Source organism: Melanostigma gelatinosum (assembly GCF_949748355.1).
Source record: "Melanostigma gelatinosum genome assembly, chromosome: 1".
Classification (NCBI taxonomy): domain Eukaryota; kingdom Metazoa; phylum Chordata; class Actinopteri; order Perciformes; family Zoarcidae; genus Melanostigma; species Melanostigma gelatinosum.
Window position 1 is genome coordinate 8,854,280 of NC_136634.1, and position 24,492 is coordinate 8,878,771.

A 24,492-nucleotide genomic window follows, 5' to 3' on the forward strand; every position below is an offset into this window, starting at 1 on the left:
CAATCATGGATTAATTAAGGTAGATGTAACATTTTTTACCTTCACCATTACCCATAATAATCCTTAATTGTATTTCATTGGAGTGTATTTAGTGAGTCATGTATTTTACATACAGCAAGGTTTTTTGAATACAGGTATACGACAGTGACAGTGAGAAACCTTGTCAGTGGCGGAATGTAGCAAAGTACATTTATTTACGTAGCTTACTGTACTTAAGTACAAATTTGAGGTACCTGTGTTTCCATTTTATGCTACTTTATACATCCAGTATACTATCAGAACGTTTTACTCTACTACATTTATTGACATCATTAGTTACTAGTAACTTTGCAGATTCAGATTATTAATATAACATATGAATCCAATTATGATTTATGATGCATTTTTATGGATTATTAAGATACCTAGCTGAATATAAAGCAGTTGAAATCAGCCCACCCTTACCATTAGAGTGACGTAGCCTACATTAATGCATCAACAATCACAATCCAGTGCTTTTACATACATTATCTACAATTGGGCCGTCCTGCATAATGAGTAGGTTTACTTTTGGTACTTTGAATATGTTGATATTAATAACTATCATATCTGCTTTTACTTAAGTAGGATTTCGAATGCAGGACTTTTACTTGTAACAGTTTATTTCTGCAGTGTGGAAAATAATGCTAGTTCATGTATTACGGTATATATAATCCAATGTGCGCTTTCGTGAGAGCGCCGGTTATTACGGTAATGCCCAGCTCTGAAATTGTTTGCTGCTCCGGGGTTTGTGAAAAGCACGGAGCGCTGCGGTGAGACGCCACACTATCCACGCTGCTCAACCACTGTAATATCGGCTAACGTTACACTCTGAAGCGAACTCTGGAGACCACTCCACGTCCGTCCGTAAGTTACGCGCGCTTTAAAAATATATCTACCATTGTCTGTAACAACAACGTTACTTTAACACGCTTCAAGCGGTGTTTTGTATCTGTCTTGGGAGGGTGCACATAACTCATGTCAAAGCTGCGTTCTTGAATATTTATTTTGTTTATTATAAAATCCGGCTGTTAAGTTTCTTTGTTCTCGTACTAGTTTATGTGAGTTGTCGGTCACATGCATGTACAAAAAGCTGGAGAAGCGAAGTTGAGCGCGTGGTGGACAGCTCTGTTAAATAATTTCCCTTCGCGTCAACAGTATGTAACGTAACAAACGCGTGTTTTAAATAGAAGCCCCTTCATATTTAAGAACTGGTTTAGCTCTATAACCGTATTAACGGCTGAGCTGCTCGGCCCTGGAGCGGTGAAGTTATTTAGCAGTGACGGGTTAACATGAGTGAGTACTACCAACATTACCATGGTATTCTAAACGACAGAGCTGAGCTGATATGTCTTTATTTCATTAATACATTTGTAGTTTCTATGTTTTAAAAGCAAATGGGTGAACACGTTGAATGAATGTTTTTAAAAGGAGGTGTCAGAGTTGACTGGTGAAAGTGGATTAACCAGCGTGGGAGCCAGACTGTCCCAATTAGGGCAGCACCTGATGATGTTTCCATTTAAAAAAGAGAGAGAACATGCACAGTATGCTGTGATGTTTATGTAAATATGAGAGTAGGTTGCGCCACTGTACACAGTTCAACTTTGTAATTGGGATGAAGTAATCAAATGAGATTTACTGCAAATGCAGTGATCTGCTGGTCTCTCCTGGGCGAGATGGGTCACGAGGTGTGGCAGTTGTCTTAACGCCTCACAGTTCAGGTGAGTGTTTGGTGTGTTGAGACTTGTCCCAAGTGACGTTCAGCAATGCTGCAGCACTGCCGTCAGTGTCGTGAACGACCTACATCTTGCTGTTGAGCAGTCTGCAGGATGGATGACTGAAATGTCGGCGTAACTTTACTTTTTAACCTCCTACCACTGAATTTGTTTAGTATTATAGAAGGAAGGACAGACGTGAAGAGTTTTAGTTTTCCTTTTTAAAATGACGCCGCTGCAGATCTCATGCTTGTGGCCAATGTTTTGTAAAGCTTAAAACTATTTACACATAAAATAAAAGCCAATCCAAGATGCTGGCTTGGGTCAAACAGAAGCCCACAACATGAGGGATGAGACACTGTGGCTCTAACACTCCTTATATCGCGACATGAAAGTTTAAAAACTGAAGTTGCAGGAGATGGATGAGCACTATTATTTCCCCCCAGCATGAAGCCTTTTAAATGGCTTGTTGTTTTTCATGAATCGAGCCATATTCCCATGCCAGCAGTCACACTTCTTTTTTTTTTTTTTTTTCTTTTTTTTTTCTTCTAATTGCCTTGCGATCAAGAATCAACATGTCATCCTGGCTGGTGGGCGGGCGGGGGATTCTAATTGGCTGATAAAAAAAGGACGGATGAAACAAGACTTCCTTCTGTTCTTTGTGCCCATGGTGACAAAGTTTTCTTCTTTTTTTAACCAAAGCAAGGAATTGGATATTTTCATTGTTAATGTGGTTGAACTGTACTTTGTGAGCGCAGCGGTGTCTCTGGTAAATAGGTCAGATCTGGCCTGATTATGATGATGACCTTTTCAGACTGCTTGTGACTGCAGGATATCGTCACCTCAGCCGACTCGCAAAGCTGCAGGTTTCTCTCGCTGTGCAGAACAAAAGCGCCGGTCTCGCTGTTGCCTAGAGGTGGTACACATTGTCTTACGACTGTCTGGACAATGGAAATGTTACCTTCCTATTCAAGGGCACAGATGCACTGTTGGTGGAAATAGTATACTGTACTATATTTACCTCGAAATGAACAATGGTTTCTCTTTGCAAGTTTTGAACGTGTCCCTGTGCACACCACCAGACTGGATAGAGAGCCTGGTCTCAATGGAGCCGGGCTGTGGAGCTGAAATTATCCGCCGAGTCTAGCAGCAGCAGCAGCAGCAGCATATGTGTCTGGTTGTGCGTCTCAATGGAGGTGACGAGGCAGTGAGGCGGGCAGCAGCACAGTACACAACAGTCCCACGGGTCCCTCACACTCTCTGGGCATGCTGTGTATCCAAACAGATGGTGACCCCCCCCCCCTTTTTATTTTTATTTGTTTAACCCCTCAGTGATTTATTAATGCTTACATTCACATTACAGTCTACAACAAACTGTAAATGTTTTAATGGTTATTTTTAGTATTTGAAAATGTACATTTGTATGCCACAGACTGTGTACCGCCTGAGGCTCAGATGACACTGTAGCACAAAGGGATTTCTCTTAACAGTGGCCATAAAGGATATTTACCTCAAGACTTAATCCTTTGTTTTTTACAATGCGCAGCTCACAATGCGCAGCTCTTCTTCCAGTGTTGTCTTGGTAGTTGTCACTTAGACGTATTCTTAAAATAGCCACAGCTATGAATATGATTTCCCTCCGCAAAATGGTGGGCGCTATATTTAGTTTCGTATTTCTTCGCCGACTACTGATCCGTCTCTAAGGGGACTGCAGTGAACCAGCAATATTCCTCTGACAATGAGGATTGCTTTCTTGCCTGGCGTCATTGCTTTTAATTTCCTTCTACCTGGTGCCACAGTGGGTTTGCCAAACGCTTCAGTAATGAGACCACAGCAGATGTGCCTCCTGTTACTTCCAGTGGACGAGATTAGAGAAGCTAAGGAGACCATATGTGGCTTTTCAGACTTCATTGGTGGGTTGCTCAAGTCATTGATTACATCTGTGGAGACACAAAAGCAATTCAGCTGTTGAGTGGTGTCAAAACACTGGACAATTTCTGTGTATATTTAGCAAGTAATTTCCCTCATGCGCTTCCAGCTGTCTGCATAAACTGAGCAGAATCTCATTTTGGATTCATTAGCTTTGTTAATCTCTATTTCATATTTAAATGTACGTGTGGTGCTATGTTTTGTTTGCATCTTTTTTTTTTTTTCTGCTGTTATGAGACTGCTTTGGTCTTTGTAATTTGTTATAGTCATTTTAAAAAAAGAAATTATTTTTAAAACATGTGCTATTTTCAATCAACAGGTAAATTTGAGGGGACCCCACAGGACATTTGAAAAAGCCAGCGGCAGCATCGTCCAGGTGTGAACTCTCCGTCGAATAGTGTCTGTTTTCAGTAAGTAATCATGTTGTTTCACTGATTTTTAATTGGTCTGTCTGTGGTAGCTGTCCAGAGAGCGATGCTGTGTGTAGACTGGTTGTTTTGGAGTTGCAAGTATTCACGCTCACAGTAGAGTATTGTCGTGCACGAGTGCACGTTGAGTTCTTTTATATAGTTTCACATTTCCCCCGTGACATTTGGACAAAGTCACCTTTCAGTTCTCGTCAGCAGCGCTCGTACATCACATCTAACGTTTCCAACCCTTGCATAGGCTGTCTGCTTAGCTGACCTCCCGGCAACCTTCTACTGTAAGGACTCGTGCAGTGTGATGGCTGAAATGGAAATATTCCAGCTACTATGCGTTGACCCTGCACATCTCAGAATCGAAGCCTTCTTTGGGGTTATGTTCCTCGACTGATCGTACAGGTGTTTCCATCAAACATTTAATCACTGAAATCGTAGTTCCCACTTCACTGACGACTGTTAGTGTAGTGCTAGTGTGCCGCAATATGAACCATTTAACGTGCCGGGTTCATCGAGAGGTTGCTTCACTGAAGTCTTTTCTCTGACTGTAATGGAAAACTACTGACTTTGGGAATATTCTTATCCTATCTTGAAAAGTGACTATTTGAGTAATATTGAGCTCCAACAAATTTACAATTATGTTGACTATTTGCTTGGTTAATCTTTTTTATTTTTCTTTTCTTTTTTAAGCCAAAGTAAACTTATTCAAATGAGTTAGTTTTTTTTCCCCTGCCAACAGTCCAACAATGAAATCAATTTGCTATCATAGAAAGCTAGCAGACAAGTGGAACCCAGAGCTGTTGTGTCAGCTGCTACTAGTCCAACTTCAACATTCTGCATTTTTTTTGTGTTAATGTGTTGTTACCTGTAGAGGGTGCTTGCTGCTCTGTTGATTGTTACTCTGCATGACTACTTTTTCGGCAATTTAATGTTAGGCCAAGGCATACAGTTCGTACATTTGACTTCTTTAGGTCTTGGCAATAAGTCAATATTATAGTGTATCTTGATCATATGATGTTCTTTTACAAAACTCTATTGTCCAAATTACTTATTCTTAGCTAATTGCAATTAGAAGCTGATTTATCTCTCAGCTTTAGATTATTAAATTCTATCGCTCTCGATAGCTATCTATCTATCCAAAATTTTCTATTAGTGAACATTTTTGCTTTATTTAATGCACTGGGGAGAATTGACTATTGAACATGCATTTGTCATTTTGCTAACATTTGCCATAAATGAGGACATATTTTATCAATACAATTCTTTTCACGACTATGAAAAGCCTCAATAGTAGTTTGTCTCCGTAGATGTTTTATTTGGATGGTTTGTTGTGACAGAATCGCTGACATTAGTGAGGGAGAGAAGTCAAATTAAAAAAGTTACATTTTCTTGTAAATGTCTAAAAGTGATGCGGTCACAACTAGGCTCTTGCCGAGGGAATAAGCTGAAGCTAATGGGTCCGTAGAGACAAATGCAATCTTTTACCCCCGATTGGATATTTACCTAATCAGCCATCCTCTGCAGGCATTGACTTGCCGCTGGCTACGGGTGATTCCCTAATTTGTTTCTGTGTAAACGCAGCTGAGCCCTCATGGCATTTGTGGTGCTTGGTTTAAAAACCTGATTAACAAGCTGCGTGGGTGTTTTCACATTTACCAAGAGCCGGCTTTGGCATATGTGACGATATTAAGGTTGACAGAAATGTGCAGTGATGGCCTATGGTAGAAAACCCTTTTTCTGTATGCAAGTTTGAAATGTCAGAGTTTTAGCTGAAGTATCAGAGTAAACATCAAGTACATGAACACAATCACATTCATGAGCAACACTTTTGTTTACTTGCCATGGCCTTCCTTATCTTTTTTTTTTCTTTTACCCTGAATGAAATGAGATCCAATTAGCTTCAGGACTTGTCAGATTGCAGCTGTCTGACCTTTTTGTTCTGGTGTTCTAATATGGCTCGAATGCTCGTGGGGCAAAAAATGTGCTCTCCCTACATAAAACCTGCCAAACAGACTTTACTTGGACCGGCCTGGCTACTTAATAAGTGGGCTGTGTTTCCTACTCCTGGTGCGCTGCATGCCACATTTCACCTCCTGAACAAAGGACATGACATTTCTAGAAAGAGATACGACTTCTACTGCACAATAGGCTTCTGTCCAACAACAATCTATAGACCGCTGCTGCTGTGGAACCAGCACAAGCGGACATTGAATGGCATGCTGTTTAGATGGACGTTGGAATTGTATTTTCTGCAGACGAGAAGGTTAAACGTTTGGTGAGACTCTACCATGCAATGTTCCGAGTATTGATTTTCTGTCTCAGAGAACCTTGTTATTATTTGCGCTCTGTCTGCGGTGTGGGAGAATCGTAGACGAACCAATCACAGACTGAATGGTACGTGTTTTGGGTGCAGCTGTGTGAATTGCACTGGTTGAGGAAGATGCCCTGTTTACTGATGGGAGGAATTGCTTAAAGTGTTTCTGTCATTGCGTCAGAGCTGAGCGAACACAGAAACAATGACAGTGTGAGGAAATGCTGGAATTTGAGTCACTGTTTCAGACTGAGTGTTATAATCTAATCTAGACGACGAGGGTAGTCTCTTATAGAAAAGGACTCATGGGAAAAATCGGCGAGTGTATGCTTTGTTTTTTAAATTTTTTTATTTTATTATATATATAAATAATTCAACAGAAGAGCCCGGCCCAGTGCTGCCAACTCTTTTCCAATGAAAGTAGCTAGCTAGCAGCACTGACTCCAAAAGTCACTAAATCGAACGAATAAGTCCTCAAATCTGCAACACGGACGTGTGTCCCTTCAGGTCTCCCTCCAAATTATCATTATGAGCATAAAGGTAACGACCGTAAACAACAAATGGCTGTTATTAGTACTCGCAGCTGTCAACCTAGCAGATTGTAGTGATGTGCAATGGATGGGCAAAAAAAGTTGTATAAAGTACATAACTTACACTAGCATTAATTTGTGTTTATGTTTTTGTACAATGTGAAAGTATTCAATCAAGTAGTGATCCTCTCTGTTCTGTTTGAACAAGATCTAAGGCTGGTTTGTCAAATATTTCCTGATTAATTAATTTAATCTAAAGACTATAATCTTATTTAGGTAAGGTTCTTTATTTAACTATGATGCATTGAGCAGTTTGGCATATTTTGATAATCAAAGAGAAATTGCATGAATACATGTTTATATTTCCAAAACTAAAGCATGGAAAGGTATTGGCACCAAAAGTCTTGTATAGTAATGGTGCTGATATATCAACACCTTTCAGACGCTACCTAACTACAGGTCATGATGAGGTGCCTGCTAGTCTGGAGTCAGGAGAAGGAAGCAGAAATGACTCATAAAAATGATATAGGAGTGGTTCAGATTTCAAGCATTGAGCAAAACCACGGTGTTGAGTAGAAGATCACAAGAAAGTAGTGTCACAACACACCTGCTCTCCAGCTGAGACATGACACGTCAGTAGAAGGGAAGCAGGGTGAGGCGATGCTGCAACACTTGGTCCCGTCACAAAATGATGGCCAAAAAGCTTCCGTTTCCTCCAGACTATTGCTCTGTATTTGACACCCTTTGTCTCTTAAGCTATTGAAGTTTAGATTATAGTGTATAATATCACAGATGATTCAGTTGACCCAGCCACAGTCATTACTAACTTTGCTGCTTGGAAAGTCTTGACGGAGGTACGGTACCTTATCCATGATGACTATTGTCCCCTTGTTTGTTTTTGTTTATCTTTTCTTGTAGTGGGCTGTCGAACAAGGTGATTTGTCACACTGGCCAACCAGCAAATGAAATGTCAACATCATCAATCTGTGTTGCTCTTGGAACAAACAACTTTAAATTAATTCAGTAAAAAAGTTTAAATTGCTTAACTATTAAACAAGGTGGAAAACGGTGATTGGATCAATAACTCTGTCTAACCTGTGAAAACATCTTTCTGTGATTGTAGAAGTCATTGCTACAAGATTACAACATCAACTACAAGTTGTTTTTCTTCTAAGTGAAGATCCCTTTCACTACTCCATGTAGAGAGTGAGTCCACGGTGTTGCCCAATCTTCAAGTGTGTGTGTGACCAAGGAAGTTGTTCTTAATGTAGTTTGCCTCTGGCCTAATACGTTAAACCTGACACACACACACACTAATGTTGATGTTTCTGGCCGTTGCTGTAGAACCCTCTTATTTGCCCTTTATAGCTAGTAGAAGTGTGCTCATTGCTGTGAACCATTGCCGCCCTCGTGCCTGGAATAATGAGCAGATGATTAGCGGTACATGACGAGCTCTCTTACACGTTTAGAGGACATGAGATAACGGATGATTGAAAATACTTCATGACATGAACTGCGTCTTACTAGATAGCTTTATTAATAAAGTCATGATTTTAAGGATCTCTCTTTCACCTTTTTTATCTAGCCATTACGTCCAGCTGAAGAAATCCTGAGGTGACGCAGATTGAGTCCTCGACTGAGTGCTCTTCGTCATCCAGCGGGGCTGCTTAGCAACCAGGTAGCACTTCAACAAGGAAGACGGGGGACTCTTTTCCTTGGTACCACATAATGAAGTATTCGCCATATTAAGTATTGCAGTACTTTAACATTTTAATTAGGAGAAGGTATTTGTCCTCCGATGCTGTGCAGTCGGGGGGTCTCCAGGAGGTGGGCAGCCAGAAAGCCGTTTCGTTTGATTTAACACTCATTGACCGGGAGAGAAGGTAATTGTCCCCGGCCCTGTGAGTTTCCCCAAAGAACACAAAAAACATGTCTGCTCCACTTTTACAAATGCTGATTATCACATTTCCTTGTTGGTTCTTCAGCACAATGATCGACAAGATCAGAGAGGCAGAAGAATATAAACAGGAAGGTTAGCAAGATTGCGTACTGTTAAAAAAAGATAATGAGCTTTATTGAGAACCAACATGGTTTTGCTTAAATTTACTGCTCTAAACAAATGTGTGGTGGTTTGAGTCGTATAGTACTGGAGGATCAACATGCTTCAATCCCCGAGGCCCAGATTTTAAATGTCAGAAACCCGGCCCAAGTGTGCACTTTTTTAAATTTTATTATAGTGTTTCTTTCAATCGGTCCTGAATATCCTATCTACAGGCCGCAGTGGGTAAATGATTGTTTTTATAATTAACGTGCTGTTTCCCAGGGATCTACACTAATTATTTATGTTGTCTGAAACTGCAATGTGCCTTTTTTTTATTTTATTTTTTTTTTTTTATCCCACCATTTATAGATTCTAATGTTCCACCTGCTTTACAGCGGTTCCCTTTAGGATTTTTTTTTTCCAGCAGTTGTAGTTTTTAATAAAACAAAATGGGGGGGTGCTGCTGTGATATTTAGCACGTTCGCTGACATGAGAGCTTTAGTCACATTTGTACAGTTGTAGATGTGAATTCATGTTTAGTTAAATGAGACTTATTGCCTCTCGTCCTACTCTGCATCTCTTTCCATCCTGTCGAATGATGGAATACATAAAGTAAAATACTTGATTAAGCGACCGACAGAATGAAATCCAATATTTCCTTCTTGGCATTTTTACATTTCACATACAGCTGACCGAACACCAGCCTCCCCTTATCCAACTAATCTCAGATTCATCAGGACCATCTGCCTTTCCTCACCAACCAGTTCACCGAACTCATCTGAAAATTCCAGAATATATAATTTGACTGACACGTGTACAGTGATTGCATTGTGGGGGAAACGTGTGCTATGTAGGTCTGTCAAAAAAACATTCTAAAATAAACGAACCAGTTGAAATCTACTGGCATGTTGAGAAAATGATTAAACATTTATCTGTCTTTTATTATAAGAAATTGAAGATTAATTGATGTCCCGAATGTTAATTGTTGAACTAGCAATCAATATTTAGGGATGCGCCCACACAGGTATCGGGTTAATAAGCCATGACTTTGATCCGATCCGCCAGCTGTGATTTTGAACGACCAATAACTCATAACTCGCTGCTAAAGGGTGTTCTCTCTATCCTGCCTCGCCCCCGACTCTGGCCGCTTAAAGTAGAGATGGCGAGCTCATGTTTGGGGATATTTTCATTTAGCAGCTGTGCTATTTATTGTGCGTAGGGGAAAACACTGCGGTGATTTCAAAATGTCCACTTACTGAAAATTACCCTTTGCAATCTACTCCTTAATCAGCTACTCTGCTTGTAGAGCCAGAACAACCCCATAGCAATAATACAAATTCTGTTCTCCAAAGCACTTTAAAAGACTCTACTGTCTTTTTACTGCGTCCATTTTAAGCACGTAATAATGCTGATTGTTCCCCACAAGTGAAAAAGTACAGCGTCTCCTGTAATATGCCAGCAGCCTTGATGGGAAAATAATTGGGTGCGTGTGTGCACGCACCCAACCTCCCAGCTGCGTGTGTGCACTGTCAGCTCTGGGTTACCTCACCACCTCTTTGCTCCTCCTGCGTTGGCGTCGCAGCGAGCCTGCAAGTGTCCAAGATGGCTCCATAGATGGAAAAACCAAACAATCACTGGCATGCCTCAGTGATTTCATACTGCTGGAGCCCCCCCCCCCTGCACCCTCAATAGCATACCCCGATGTAACCGCAAGCCACCCTCAAGCTACTAGGTTATACGCTGTCTACATCTCTACTCCGGTAGCATTTACATGTACCAAACATTCCTATCTATATTCTGAAGGGTTTCATGGAGAAGTTTGTTCATATATATAATTCAGTCTTTCCTCACAACATGGCCAAAATGGATTTATGGCTGTCAACAGTATTCTGTGATTTATGGAGTAATATAAAAACCTTTGACTCTAATACGTTAACAAAATGAAACAAGAATTCTGAATCTGGCGTCATCCATTGTTACGATTTCTGTTCAGGAATTGTATGTGTGATACGATAATGCCGCCTCCGCTGAGACTCAGCTGGACTGTAATTTGAACTCTGTCATTATCCACAATCCCTAGAGCTGAGTTCATAAGACAATGCTTGAAATTGTTCATAAATGCACATTCTTGAGCAGTATCTCACTTCATAAGAACTGTAGCTCTAATTCGTATATTTTGAAACTGGGTTTTTCCTTGTCCTAATAGATGTAGTATTAACATCTTTGTACAATGCCTACTGGGATACTCGGATTTGTATGTAATTGTGACTCCCAGAAGATCTTCAGTAAACACTCGAGGGTAACTCTGGCATAATCACGTTGGAGTAAGTCCGTCAACAAGAGGGTTGTTTCCCCCGCTGCAGTGTGACGTAATAACCGAATATTAGGCCGGGAAACTCCAAATTCCAGGACTCATCCCATGGTGACCGTCCCCAGATGAGTAAGGAGCATTAATCTGTTGGATTTAGCACGATAATCCATTGATGGTAGCTGACGGAACAGCAGTTGGGAGTGCGTGTACAGAGCTTCTCTGAGTTTGCACATTGGTGGCCTGTTCTGACTCGAGATAGGAATTCACTGCCTTGGCAATTGTCTTTTGTTTACCAGCAGCTGTCATGAGCAGCGCTTTCTGTGTTCATCCGTTTTCTCTGCCCTTTCACCACAACTGAACCTCATTTGTCATTTCCACCACATCAGAGTGGGCATCTGTTGGCCAGGGAAACCATTACTTTAGGTGATTTGAATAAAATGGTTTCAACACCCCTGGATGGCGGGATATTTACACAGGATCAATCTCTCCACTTACACGATATAATGTGCAGATCGCGGGAAGATGTGCCTACCGTCGCCTGAGCTCCACAGATTGCCAGTCGACCGAATGTGTGATTGCACAGCAGGCCACATGAAGAGAAAAGGCCCAATCTAAGACTCGTCATGCGGCGGCCGTTTTGTTGTCCCTGCATAACAACATCTCCAGTTTCTATTTCTGATCTTGCAATTCATATAGCTGCCACAATATTTTGAACACCTACACAATCTAATGTTCATTCCAGTATAATTGGTCACAGTATATAATAATACTTGCAGTGTTTGTCAGTGGGGGGTGGATTGATGATCACATTTGCAGTTGTATTGCAAATACTGTTATCCAGTCTTGCAGGGAGACATGTTAATAAGAACCTTTTTTATTTATTAAATGCAAACTAATAAAGTAGACGCCAGCACGAGGGTTGTCGGGTTAGAACAGATGTCAACACCTTGTATGTGTTTTAATCTACTTAGCGGTGTTTGGTTTGAGCTGTAATAACTTTACGGCTCCAAACCATTACCACTAACCGTGAGAGGTAATTCATTAACTACGGTCGGTTTTGTTGAGTGGGCTCAAGGGACAGGCTTTTCATTGAGCGTGAACTGCGCACACTTCTTTCTAGAGTCTGAGGTGTTATGATGCTGCTAGATATCACAAAAATGGCGTTGAGGGAATTTGGAGACTACTGGGCAATTGTGTCTCGAGTTAATTATAGAAAAGAGGAGTTGAGCAAGCTGTAGAGTCTGCTTTCTTATGTTGAGTAACACATTTGTTCGCAGTTGCTCCTCATCACCCACACTGCTTTGTTGACAATTATTTATTTTACAAAATGTCTTGTCATTTACCAGAGATCTCTCGGCGAGTTTGCACCTTTCCCACGATCTTCCTGCTATGTTTAGCAGCCTTTCATTTCCACAGCACGTATTGTGTTACAAAGCATATAAGAGAATATTGTTACTCATTTTATTGATTGTGTTCTCGGGTTATAAATCATTCTTCAGTCCAGGTGGACTAACTGTTCTCTTCCCCACACACACTAATTAATTTGATATTTTCTTCTGTGATGAGACTATTTTCCCTCTTCCAGTTGGACACAGTCGGAAGGTAAATGCATTGATATTCTGCGGCGACGATTACAAAGTGGAGACAAAAAGCCCCCGTCTCTCCAGACTGCATCAATGGCAGGCTTTCCAGCATACATCTGATGTGCCTCCCTCTTCGGGCTTCCTTCAGGGCATGATGTGCATCTTCATTATCACACATGCATGGCTTTTGAAGAATCTGCAGATACAGCTTTTTAATATTATTGATTGTCTTCTTCATCATCCTCATATTTTGTTGTTGCATTGTGTGTAGTCGGGGTGTTTTTAGTTTATGCCTTTCTTTTTAAATAGTTTCAACTAATGTAGCCTAAAAATGGGGAATTAGATTTTCCTGTGTAGAAATAGCCGATCTTCATTGAACAATTACTGCAGACCTATGTTTACTAGAACATTATAATTATTAGAACATGCCACTGATGCTGCGATTAGAGGTCTTCTGACATCACTTGACTAAGGCGTGACGGCGGAATCACTGGCGGCTCTCAGCAGAGACTTCATCGAAGGTGCTTTCAATTGTAAAGGTGCTTTCAATAATTCACAAGTGATTGCTCCATCAGTTGCTAGGCAACTGCATCAGCATTACTCTGGCAAGTCGAGGCGCTCTCGTAAGGAGATTGAAGTGGAGACATGCTATGGGATTGTATGCGTGGAGAAATGTCTTGTCCGTGCTGTCTTATTTACTGCTTTATCACAGATGATGATGGTGAACGCAGATCAACATTCAGGGGGCCAAAATGCCTTTGCTGTTTTTTTTACATCTACAGCAATATAATTATTTTAGCGTCAACTTAGTCCTATTACGTGGCGACGGAAGCAGGGAGGATGATTAACCAGTTTACTACCCTGGGAGTGGAGAGGTTGTAGAAGTGGTGGCTTTTTATATGCATGAAATGAAGGTAGACGGTAGGGCTGGAGAAAATCTCGTCTATCTTGATATAGATGCAATGAATGAACGAATCAAACATGATTCAGTGAATCTGGTTAAGTTTGTGTTTAGTGTCGTCTTATAGAGCATCTTACGTCATTTGATTTAGTGAAGAAGAGGAAAGAGTACTGTACATCTGGTCAAATTGGGTAACTTCTTTAGAAAATGTAAACTTTTTTTTTTTAATTTATTTTTTTAATGTATTTTACAGCAAAGTTTTAGCAATTTAATGCTGTTCAAGTATCACTGCAGCATGTGTTTATTTGCATTCTAAATTAAGCCAATTTTCACTTCATGATTTCGCCATTGTGTTGCTTCATATTGCACAAAGACGAGCGGCAAATAATCACATTTGAGACCCTTGAACCAGCAAGTGCTTAATCCTTTTTATTTAAGTGGTAAGTTACTGAATTTATTACCCGGTTGGGAAAGTTATGATGAGAAACTATGACTTAACTAATTGGTTTAGCGGAAGTTCCAATGGAGCATCCATTAAGACTGTACAGCCTCAGAAATGATATTGTATTTTTAATCAATAGCTCTCTGACTGATCATCACTAAAATGGAATATAGCGTGCATCATTTGTATTGGAGAGCTTTAGTATGTTAGGTGTTTTTATTTTATTTTTTACTTTTCTGCTCTAGCTGTGCAGTTTTGACCAACACTTTCAGTTTGTTTACTTGATGCCTACTATGTGCTTCTAACTGTGATGACACACTATTTAATTAGTGGAAAACGGAGAGCTTTGTGTTTTCCTGTTCGTATTGACGATTCTTTTTTTTTTTTAGTCTCCCTTTCCTGAGGACAATGTCTGTTCACGGTAGTGTCTCCTTCCTGGAAATACTCGTTCAATAATTTGTTTTACTTCTTTAGAGATTTGCCCCATGGAGCCGTCCCATTGTGTGCCGGTTTGCCTCCAGTTGAACCATGGAGGAGGTTACACGACTACACACTTGCACGACTGAGTCGACGCTTATCTCTTGATTTGACTGTTGCTTGTCCCCAGTGAATCCACAGGCGCTATTCATTAACGCAGATCAATAGAACCACAGCAGCAGACCCTGCTGACAGTTAGCATCCAACAAATGGCATGTGAATGTTTGCGTTTACTGTTCTCTTCATTAAAGAAGAAGTTGTCTGAATGTATGGATTGGAAATTTTGAATTGATGATGATGATGATAATAATAATGGGCTGTATTAACAAAACAAAAAGCCCAGATATCTGATACCATTTCTACTAAAACAGATGCAAGAGTCACATCTTTATTGTTACGTTCTGTGAAATACATTTTATATTACTTGAAAAACTAACAAAGCTGGCTGCAGCAGTGTATCTTTAGTCTGTTTTTAATCAAATCAGCATGTGGGGATAAAAATAAGTCACGCTGAGAGCTTAAAGCAGGAAACTGCCAAATTATAGAAAATGAAATAAATTAGATTGTTGGACTACAGCCCATTGAGTAATGATTTCAAATGAGACATAAATGTATCTGTAGCGATGGTTAGGGCATATTGCTGTGTAGACGATACAGGCCAATATGGAAGCTGTGGTACTCGGGCCTAAAAGTCCAGCTCCATTTACGAGAGTGTGTGTGCGCAGTAGTAGCCTGTGTCCCTGTCGGATCCATTGGCTCTTTGAGTGGGGCAGATCTGGGATGTCTGACTTAAGAGGAAGGTTTTATGGGTTGCCTGTATTTGCGTGACTCTTGTTATGTAATTGTGTTGCATAAATCAAGTCCTCACGGGGATTATTTGTATATTGGTACCTCTTCCTGCCTGTGCCCTAGAGAGAGGTCTTCTTCAGAGCGAGGGGTAATACCAGAGGGAGAAGCTCTACCGATGTTTCTATATATACTTTCATATTCTCTCCATCTGTTTATTTAATTTTCCACTTCTTTGTCAGGTGTGTGTGCACCATGGCGTCTAAGCCTCACCCTCCTCTGATGAAGAAGCACAGTCAGACAGACCTGATAAGCCGCCTGAAGAGCCGGAAGATCCTCGGAGTCGGCGGCGAGGATGATGATGGCGAAGTGCACCGCTCAAAGGTCAGATTAAGCTGCGTGATGTTACATTCATGTCCTTTTTATTCAATGTGGTGCAGTGACCGTAGACAAAGGCAAATAGCCAGTGCATTAGCGTGACAAGCTGCATTTATAACCATCAGTCGACTGGATATTGCAGCAGTGCGCAAACAACATTGACTCAACCACAGATGAACACACGTTACCCTGAGCAGAGCTACGGATTCCTGTTAAAAGCTACAATCTGCTGCTAATTGCCTCATCACTCCCCTGTGCGTTTGCTGCGTACGAGTCAATGAATCTAGATGAATGAATCGTTTAAATGAGCATAGGCAGAGCTGACTGTTCCTCACTGAAATATTAATCAGGCATGTGGGAGAAGGGAACAGAAGTGTAGGGATCGGGCATACGGTGGTGGCTGATGGCTTGTGATGAGATGTCGCCCTTCGGAGTGTTTTCTCGCTCAATGTTTTAGCAAGGAGCCTGACCCAGACATCTGCCTCTCAGATCCTTTTCACAAAGCGTACTGATGGGAGAACATCATCCACGCCAATAAAACGTATTTCATTTGAGAAGGATCATCTAGGTTTGCTACAGGATGTAATGATTGCGAGGGGAATAGCAGGTGTCCCTATTTAGCTGTGGCATTGACCTTAATTTAGAAATGTAATTGTTGCTTTTACAATGTGCTGCATTGAGTTGTCTGTATCCTCGCCACAAGTGTTTGTGGTAAGAGACCCATGGGATCCAACATTTAACTGCATAGCAAGAGTTGGTTTGGAAGGGAAACTTTATCGCTGTGGTCCCTCCACACAAAGGAGGGGAAGTGTCTCTTCCTGTCTTTTACTGCTCGGAGATAAGAATAATGTTACTTATACTCCCGTGAGAGAGGTGAGTGCAATTGTGCTGTTTTAACCCACTGGTACACTACTTGAGCACTAAAGCCATGAATCAACAGGGCTTGAGCCCAGGCCTTCATAGATGAGACATCCCATGATATTTTATGTACATTTGTTTTGTATCCGAGGATTACTGCCGAGACGTCTGAATTTGGTGATCACTATCTAACGTGACTGCACAAACAGACATGATTAGTTTGGTGAGGAGATTCTGCTTCCTCTGCTGCTCCTGAATGTTTTTCCCACTCTGTAGCTGATGAGCTGCACTTTCTTTCCTGAATGTAGCTGCCTGATTGAGTGACGACGAGGTCGGACCATTGCAGCTGTGATTAAGCGTCTCTCGCTCTCCCCAAACGGCATTGTGCATTTCTTCCTTTTCCTGTTTCTCCCCAACTCCGTAGTCTAACTCTTTAGCTACATTTGTTCGAAGTTTAACTTTCAGTGCTCGGTCATGAAAATATTTTTATTCCAGCAACAAATTGCTTGTTTAGTCTGTCTGATATTTAAGTTGACAAAAGAAAAGCTACAATTCTAGAGGCTTGTGACAAAATTACTTTAATTATTATAAAGTGTGTCAGTGATGCATTTTTTATTTTTTTATTTTTTGTGCATCGACTAATTATGAAATGAACAAATTTCACACTACATCAGACACGCCCTCGGATAGTTGTAGATGACTATTGTGATGCTAGTAATATCAGACTAAACAAATGGAGTCACAGATTATGACTGCATGCTTCATATTAGTTTTTTTTCTGAGGTTCACATGAATATATTGGTGCCTGATGGAGCAGAGTTGGAAAAACAAGTAGCATCTGATGAGAGATTTAGAATAGAGTATTGCGTGGTCCTTGTGTCGCTCGGCTTATGTTAGTTTCTTCTGGCATAGACTTGGTAGTTGGTTATTCATCCAGAATTCACAGCGAGATGTTGTGATGAGAATATGAGATAGGAGTCTCCGCGTGACTAAAATTCCTACTCGGCATCCTGTTGATGGCGTTTTGCTAGTAACTGTTGTTGTTGTTCGTGCTTCCTCGCAGTAATTGTGCTCCCTCTGATGTTTCAGAGAACACTACAACGTAGCACACATTGAGCTTAAGTGCCATCTGTGGAGGTCACCAAAGTATAAACAAAGTTATACCCTCTTAATCTTAATGGGGTAATTAAGGAAGTGAAGAAATTTACAGTCTAGTTGGCAACTTGATAGGTTCTTCTTGACACTCGGCCTCTTTTCTCTCCACTTTGTTTAATGTGCTTCTTTCTAATTGCGGTCTCCAGATGTGTTGGCAACATGAAATGCACCTGAATGGCGAGCAGTAATATGTATCTGATGAGATGACATGATTGCTTTTATATTTCCCTTCTCATAACTCATTTCCTCTTTTTGTTTTGCCTCGTTCGCTTTACAGATCAGTCAGATGCTCGGAAATGAGATTAAGTTTGCAGTGCGAGAGCCCATCGGGCTGAGGTGAGAGTGTGTGAAGTCATCTGTGTGTCACTTCCAGTGAAGTTCAACATCTTGTAAAAACAAATGCTGAATCAGAATTGCTTCCATAAAGGATACAGTTGGTCATGTAATGTCTCTTCTTAGGATGTGGATACTCATCTCTGCAGTGGGTTTCACAGTTATGGCCGTGATGGTAAGTGTTGCTTAAATCTTTTGATAGCCTCGATCTAGAGTTGGCTGATATGACGTATGTATGGACAGTAATGTTGTAAATGCAGAGCAGCAGCAGGAGGAGGCATCCCAACCAGCCCAAGAATGGGAAGCACTCTGGTTACATAATTACCAGACATCTGCGTTTACTTTGTGATATGACATTTTAAAATGAATGATGACCAAATCCTGCAGGAAAATTCAAGTCTGTTTTGCAAATGTGATGAAGTACTGTTCGGTTATTTTGAAACATTTCTTAATTTACTTTACAGAACAATTACTGTGTTGTGATACTGTTAACGTGGCGTACAGTTACATATACCATGATATCAATAAAGAGACTTCTGTATAATTACTGAAGGAGAAAAAGCACTCCTGTCAAAGTAGGAGATATGTCTCACGAACCCGGCAGAAGTTCTTTCTCAACTCGTCAGTGAGGGACATCTGGAGATACAGTGCCGTCTTTGTCAGCTATAGGTCCTAAATGCTCAATGTCCTACACAGTGAGTCTAACAGGGAGACTTTGTCAATGCTGCTGTATTTGGGGGGCTTGAGGGGACAGAATGCTGTGGATATGACAGAGTTGTATTGTGCTTGTATTTTTCCTACACAGGCCTTAGTGTTTCCCAACCAGCTATATGAGGTTGTTTTCGAGGAGGAGCTCTCCACGACCAGCATCTCTGTTCGCCTTTATGGAGGAGCACTGCTTAGTAAGTCTTCATTCCCATTCATGCTTCTTCATGCGGAAACTGCAGTACAGTGAATATACTGCAACTATGCATGTGGGAGTTCATTCACTGTGCTGCAATGATGCTGACGCACGGCCTTTTTTAAGATTTATTTATACCCGCTCACAAAAATGTATACTGCAGATTGTCTTTTGTGATAATTCATACATTACAGTTCACACGCACATTCAGATGTATAAAAAGCGCTCTTTGCTGCAAAGTTATCCCTGTAGGCTACAAACTGAGGCTCTGCATTTTGATTCAGTTAGTTAATAAGAGTACAGAGGCAATTTCTCCAGAATGCTCACAGCAAAGCCTCCATTCGCCTCTGTGGCCTCGTATATCAGATGTAAGTACAGTGGGAACAAAGTGAGGGATGGCAGGACGGTGTATGCACGTATGAATGTTTTTGTGCGTGGGTTGGTCTGGAACTCCAAAGGAGTTGGTGAATTGCTCGATATTAAAATTTTGCAGCTCACTCAATCGAATGTTAAAAAGTTCAGTGTGGCTGTGCTACAGCACAATAACTATAATCCTGCGGGTGTAATCATCAGTTTGGCGTGCTTCTCCTCCCACAGCGTTGCAAAAAAAAGATTCATCAAAACATGCAGCCTGATTGCGAATGGTGTGCTTTGACTTTTGCCAGAGATTCGCCCAGTTGCATATGTCACAACGTCAGCTCCGGGACCTTATATAGACATAGGACCAGAACATGTATCATCTAATGTGTTCCGTCCTCCTCCACAAGATAATGTGAATACTAAAGAGAAACCTCATACTGCACTCTTCAAGCGTTGTACGCATTTCTCGAGAAATCTGAACAAATCAAAAATGACCCTCTGGAGGATTACCACGTTGCCTGAGGAGAGATAAAACCTTAAACAAATGCCACAGTGGCGGAAGATATGAATGAACCAGCGCGCAATCTCATAAAGCCAATAAAAGGAGGACTTATGTATTTTAGATATCAGCAGGGCTGTGGGGGATTAGCAAAGAAAGAGGGTGATGTCTTCCAAGACGAGGAGCGGTGAAGAGGGCGAAGGATGGGGTCGCGTCTGCCACGCTGATGGAAGCTGGCAGGGAGGACACAGCCCACCCGTATCTGCCATTGCCTAATGTTTGTGTGTGTGTGAAATGATTAAACACAGAATCAATGAGTCGAATCATTCAATGACTCACCAATAGGCCAATTATCAGAGTGTGCATGTTGCATCAAAGACCTGCAATACAGCTACAACTGTAAACAGTAAACTGTTCTCGTTCGTTGTAGTTTGTTAGTTGAATCGCTCTTAGACATTTAGCAGTACTTTCTTCCTGTTTTCATTCCCATCCACCTCAACCTATAAATTCCCTTTTATCGCATCCTTTTCCAGGCCTGGCTCTCATCTTGTGGAATGGCCTGTACACGGTAGAGAAGACCGTCATCCAGTGGACTCTGCTCAGTGAAGCCTGCTACTTTGCTGTCCAGTTTCTGGGTGATTTGATTCCTCCAATACATTATCTTACAGTTTGGTTTATGTCTTTTTGTCCCGAGTTGTTTATGTTCATGATCTCACTCAGTTGAGACAAACATAATTGTGTTGATACTGCCCTCTTGTGGTTGGAGTGTAGAGTCGCAGCCTTGCATTATATTGAATGATCGGTCACACATTTAAGTCTTAACGCTTGCATGTCTACATGGACGTTGTACATTTTGGTCTCTATGACCATTGCTCCTGTCTATGCTGGACCCAAAGAGACCTTTACTGAAGCAATGTCAATGCAAGTGATGGGGGACAAATTCCTTTGTGTAGTTAAAAATACTTCTAAAGGTCAGCCGACACTAATGTGAGGCTTCAGCAGTCGGTTACACAAATCAAGTTGGTTACTTTCAAAGTTGCAGCACAAAAGCCCCTCTTTGTTACTATCTTGCCAGCTCTGCATGGAAGCGCTGCCCAGGGAAACGCATAAAGGCATATTTTTACTATAAGGATTAATTTAAAATGATATCCACTTGTCTTGTGTAACACAGACTGACAATTGCCGCAACAGAACTCTTTCAATATATGTATGGGCATGTGATTATTGTTTTTAAAACAAAATTGAAAACACGTTCCAGAGGCTAATGTCAGAAAAAACATGTGCAGTGAGCCTTTTGCTTAAAAAATAAGTAGAGTACTAAATGTGGCTGTGTGGTTTCAGTGACATCCATCACCTTAATGGAGGTTGGCATCCTGCCCAACGCTGCCATCCTCCTGCTCGTCAGTCGGGTGCTCTTCGTGGTGGTCACCATGGCGTACTACTACCACCTGGGCCGTAAGACGAAGAAGATCTGAGCTGACTGGTTGATACTTCCAGGGAGGCGGGGACAGCTGAGCACAAACAAGGGGTCAGAAGGTTTGGAATAATATTTGATTGGGGCTCGGAGCATTACTTTGCCAGTGGATGCCCCCCTGCTATGGGACCTAGCCTATTGTAACCCCCAGTGTTCAACAGATGAGCACAGTCTCACATTCCAGACTCTACGACAAGAACAAATCTCTTTCTCTGGGCTGTGAGGTCAAGCCCCTCTTGACACACATCCCGCCCTCCAATTCTGAGAGCTGTTTATAAAGAAGGAGCTAGCAGTTTGTAGTGCATTGCTTTCGTGTGTCACTTAGTAGTTCTATGATTATTACAGTGCATCAAAGTTGTTTGTGTACTGCCACGTGATTTCCTGATTCAGTATTTTGTGTTCTATGAAGTTGCATCTTTACGCCACTTCTTAACGACACTCGAGGACCAAAGTGTGTCACCTGATCAGTTTCCTGGTTCACTCTTACTGTAGGTTTGCTGAAGTGACTCTTGAATATCTGTGCTCTTGCATGCTTCTCTGGCGACTCTTCATTGACACATTAAATGGGGAAAAGCATCAACTTAGTGTAAATGTAGGGGCAATCGGATAAGCTGGATGAGTGACGATGAACCTTTTCTTATACTGCTGAAAGCTTTCTTGGTCAGCACAGTAAAAATGGACCTTTAGGAGTTTCCTCAATCAACCATATTCAGATATAACTCTCCAAAACAAAATGCTGAATCTAAACATTTTTCAGGGACAAAGTGATTTTTTTTTTAAAGAAAATTTGGATTCCTTGAAGTGTCAGTCAAGAAGTTCTACCAAAATAAATAGTAATTGTTATGGATAGAATATTTACACTTCTGAGATTAACGGTAAATGGTATGTAATGTTGACAAATGGTCATGTGATCTGACTGTTAGAAGAGAAGTGACGTAGTTATCTCCTGTGTGCTGGTAGGCAGGACTTCAGCCTGAGTGATCTCACAGAAAGTACTCTTTTAACGTTCTGACCTGTAATGTCACAAGCCAAGCATGTCTGTGTGCAGAGCGAACACACCTGAGCTGGTTCCTCTTCGGTGATGTAGCAGTGTTTTTTTACATACTCCTTAAAGAACAGTCATCAACACTGCACCCTACTTCTTGTGTATATATGTAAATTAAAGTATTAGCTATTATGTGCTGTTCTTGTGAACCGAACAGGGAACTTAAGTGTTAAACGACTTTCAACGAGTGCTCTTTTCTTGGTGAGTCTTATTTTCAGCTTATTTAAGTGACATTTCCATTTTTTTGCCTCATGCATGCAATATGATCCACCAAAATAAATGGCTCAAACTGTGTAGCAAGCTGCCACCAACTACAGCGCAAAGCTGGTAAATGAAGCTGTTGATGGCGGTGAATGGATGAATTGGCTAAATAGCCTAAGAAGAAACATTTCTGCATTAAAACGGATACAACCCACTTGACAGTTTCCACCCAATCAATATGTTCAATACATTTCTACCTCCCACTAGTCGGCACGCCGTCAGGTAAGCAACATCCCAGCTTTGGAGCCGTGCCAGCGATGCTAATTTGTCAACTCTAAACAGGCCAGTCAAAAAGAAACTCTTACATGAAAATGGTGGACTCACTTAGTGAATGTATTTTGAGTCGATGAGAAACCTTGTGTCGTGTCGTCTCCTCCAAAGGTGGTCCATATTGTTGCAAATGACCACGTTCAGTCCTGCTCTGGAAGGGAGTGTCCTGAGGTCGGGGTGATTGTGGGTTTGCAGTTGCGAGTCCAGCGCTGATGGCAGATGTGCTTGTTACTTGGGTGAGCTTTCAGTTCAGATAGAGGAAACATGAAACATGGGTGAGGTCTCCCGAACTCCTGAAAAGTTGTAATTATACTTTTTTTCTTTCGCCAGTGTTTAATTAGATGCAGCTCTCCCGAGTGACAGTGTGCCCCAACCTACTGCTCTGCCCTGACTAGCGTGGTAATTATGTTCCAGAGAAATGTCATTCCATTTCAGTCGATACTGCCGGCCTCAAATCATCAGCCCTGTGAAATGTTCAAAGGTCTGTGAAGAGTTATTTTAGGAGAGCTGGGCAGTGACGGGGGGAGGCAAAGAAATGTCTCCTTCATCCTCCTGGTTCTCTGACGTAAATTAGACCAAATATTACAATGATTAGTTGTCCTTGACGTTTCCCTCTACCATGTACATACCATGTACTGTTGTGAATAGCATACCAGGTCAAACTGTTTCAAGTTGTAGCATTGTGTTTCTATGTGTATATATGTGCTATATTGAATATAAATGAATTGTCATGGATTTCCACGATTTAGTTTCAAATAAAGGACACTGCTGTATATTTTGAAGACTTCAAAAGCGATTAAATCCTCTGTTCTTTCTGGTGTGTGTGTGTGTGTGTGTGTGTGTGTGTGTGTGTGTGTGTGTGTGTGTGTGTGTGTGTGTGTGTGTGTGTGTGTGTGTGTGTGTGTGTGTGTGTGTGTGTGTGTGTGTGTGTGTGTGTGTGTGTGTGTGTGTGTGTGTGTGTGTGTGTGTGTGTGTGTGTGTGTGTGTGTGTGTGTGTGTGTGTGTGTGTGTGTGTGTGTGTGTGTGTGTGTGTGTGTGTGTGTGTGTGTAATTTATTGTTGAATGATGTGCAGATTTTATTAATTTGTTTGGTTTATAAAAAGTTTCTTCTTAAAACAGTCTAAAACCCAAAGCTATTCAGTTTACTGTCACATATGGTAACGGTTAGACTTGTCTGAGCCAGAAATTGTGCCATTTTTGTTAGATTAATCTGAAACTATTTTGATAATTGACATTAAGTCTATTTTCAGTTAACTAATCGACTACCTGTAATCATTTTAGCTTTCCTGCTACACAATAGTCCACAACTTCAAATCCTCAAAATACAATGGCAATGGAAGCACGTGGGGATTTCTGAAGTAAATTGTATAATTTATTTAGTGGCTAGCAACCTCAATTGTCTGCTGGAATGATGAGAGATATATATATATATCTATCTGTCTGTCTGTCAAGTTTTACACTTACAAAATGTCAAAATACCTAACTTACACATTGG

At 41.1% G+C, this 24,492-nt stretch overlaps 1 protein-coding gene across 4 annotated transcripts; it reads left to right on the top strand.

The window, feature by feature from the left end:
- Positions 1 to 782: 782 nt before the first annotated feature.
- On the top strand, positions 783 to 23,783 carry tp53i11b (tumor protein p53 inducible protein 11b). 4 transcript variants are annotated; one of them, XR_013772092.1, is made up of 9 exons: positions 783 to 885; positions 3,982 to 4,072; positions 15,706 to 15,847; positions 18,132 to 18,190; positions 18,314 to 18,362; positions 18,993 to 19,089; positions 20,481 to 20,582; positions 21,289 to 23,233; positions 23,328 to 23,783. XR_013772092.1 is itself a non-coding variant. In XM_079270926.1 (9 exons), exons 4-9 carry the CDS (start codon positions 15,719 to 15,721, stop codon positions 21,420 to 21,422), a joined length of 570 nt encoding a protein of 189 aa, XP_079127052.1. In that variant the 5' UTR covers positions 783 to 885; positions 3,982 to 4,072; positions 8,508 to 8,600; positions 15,706 to 15,718; the 3' UTR covers positions 21,423 to 23,783. The 4 variants fall into 4 exon arrangements, 3 of the variants coding, with proteins under 3 accessions (XP_079127052.1, XP_079127051.1, XP_079127053.1); XM_079270926.1 differs by adding an exon at positions 8,508 to 8,600 and having other exon boundaries at positions 21,289 to 23,783; XM_079270925.1 differs by having other exon boundaries at positions 21,289 to 23,783.
- The last annotated feature ends 709 nt before the right edge of the window (positions 23,784 to 24,492 follow it).

What these genes read in the sequence shown, in the direction of transcription:
- tp53i11b (XM_079270926.1), top strand. Translation starts at nt 15,719, where the DNA reads ATGGCGTCTAAGCCTCACCCTCCTCTGATGAAGAAGCACAGTCAGACA. An exon ending in TCACAGTTATGGCCGTGATG is followed by an intron (nt 18,363 to 18,992) that starts GTAAGTGTTGCT and finishes TTTCCTACACAG; the next exon opens with GCCTTAGTGTTTCCCAACCA. An exon ending in TTATGGAGGAGCACTGCTTA is followed by an intron (nt 19,090 to 20,480) that starts GTAAGTCTTCAT and finishes ATCCTTTTCCAG; the next exon opens with GCCTGGCTCTCATCTTGTGG.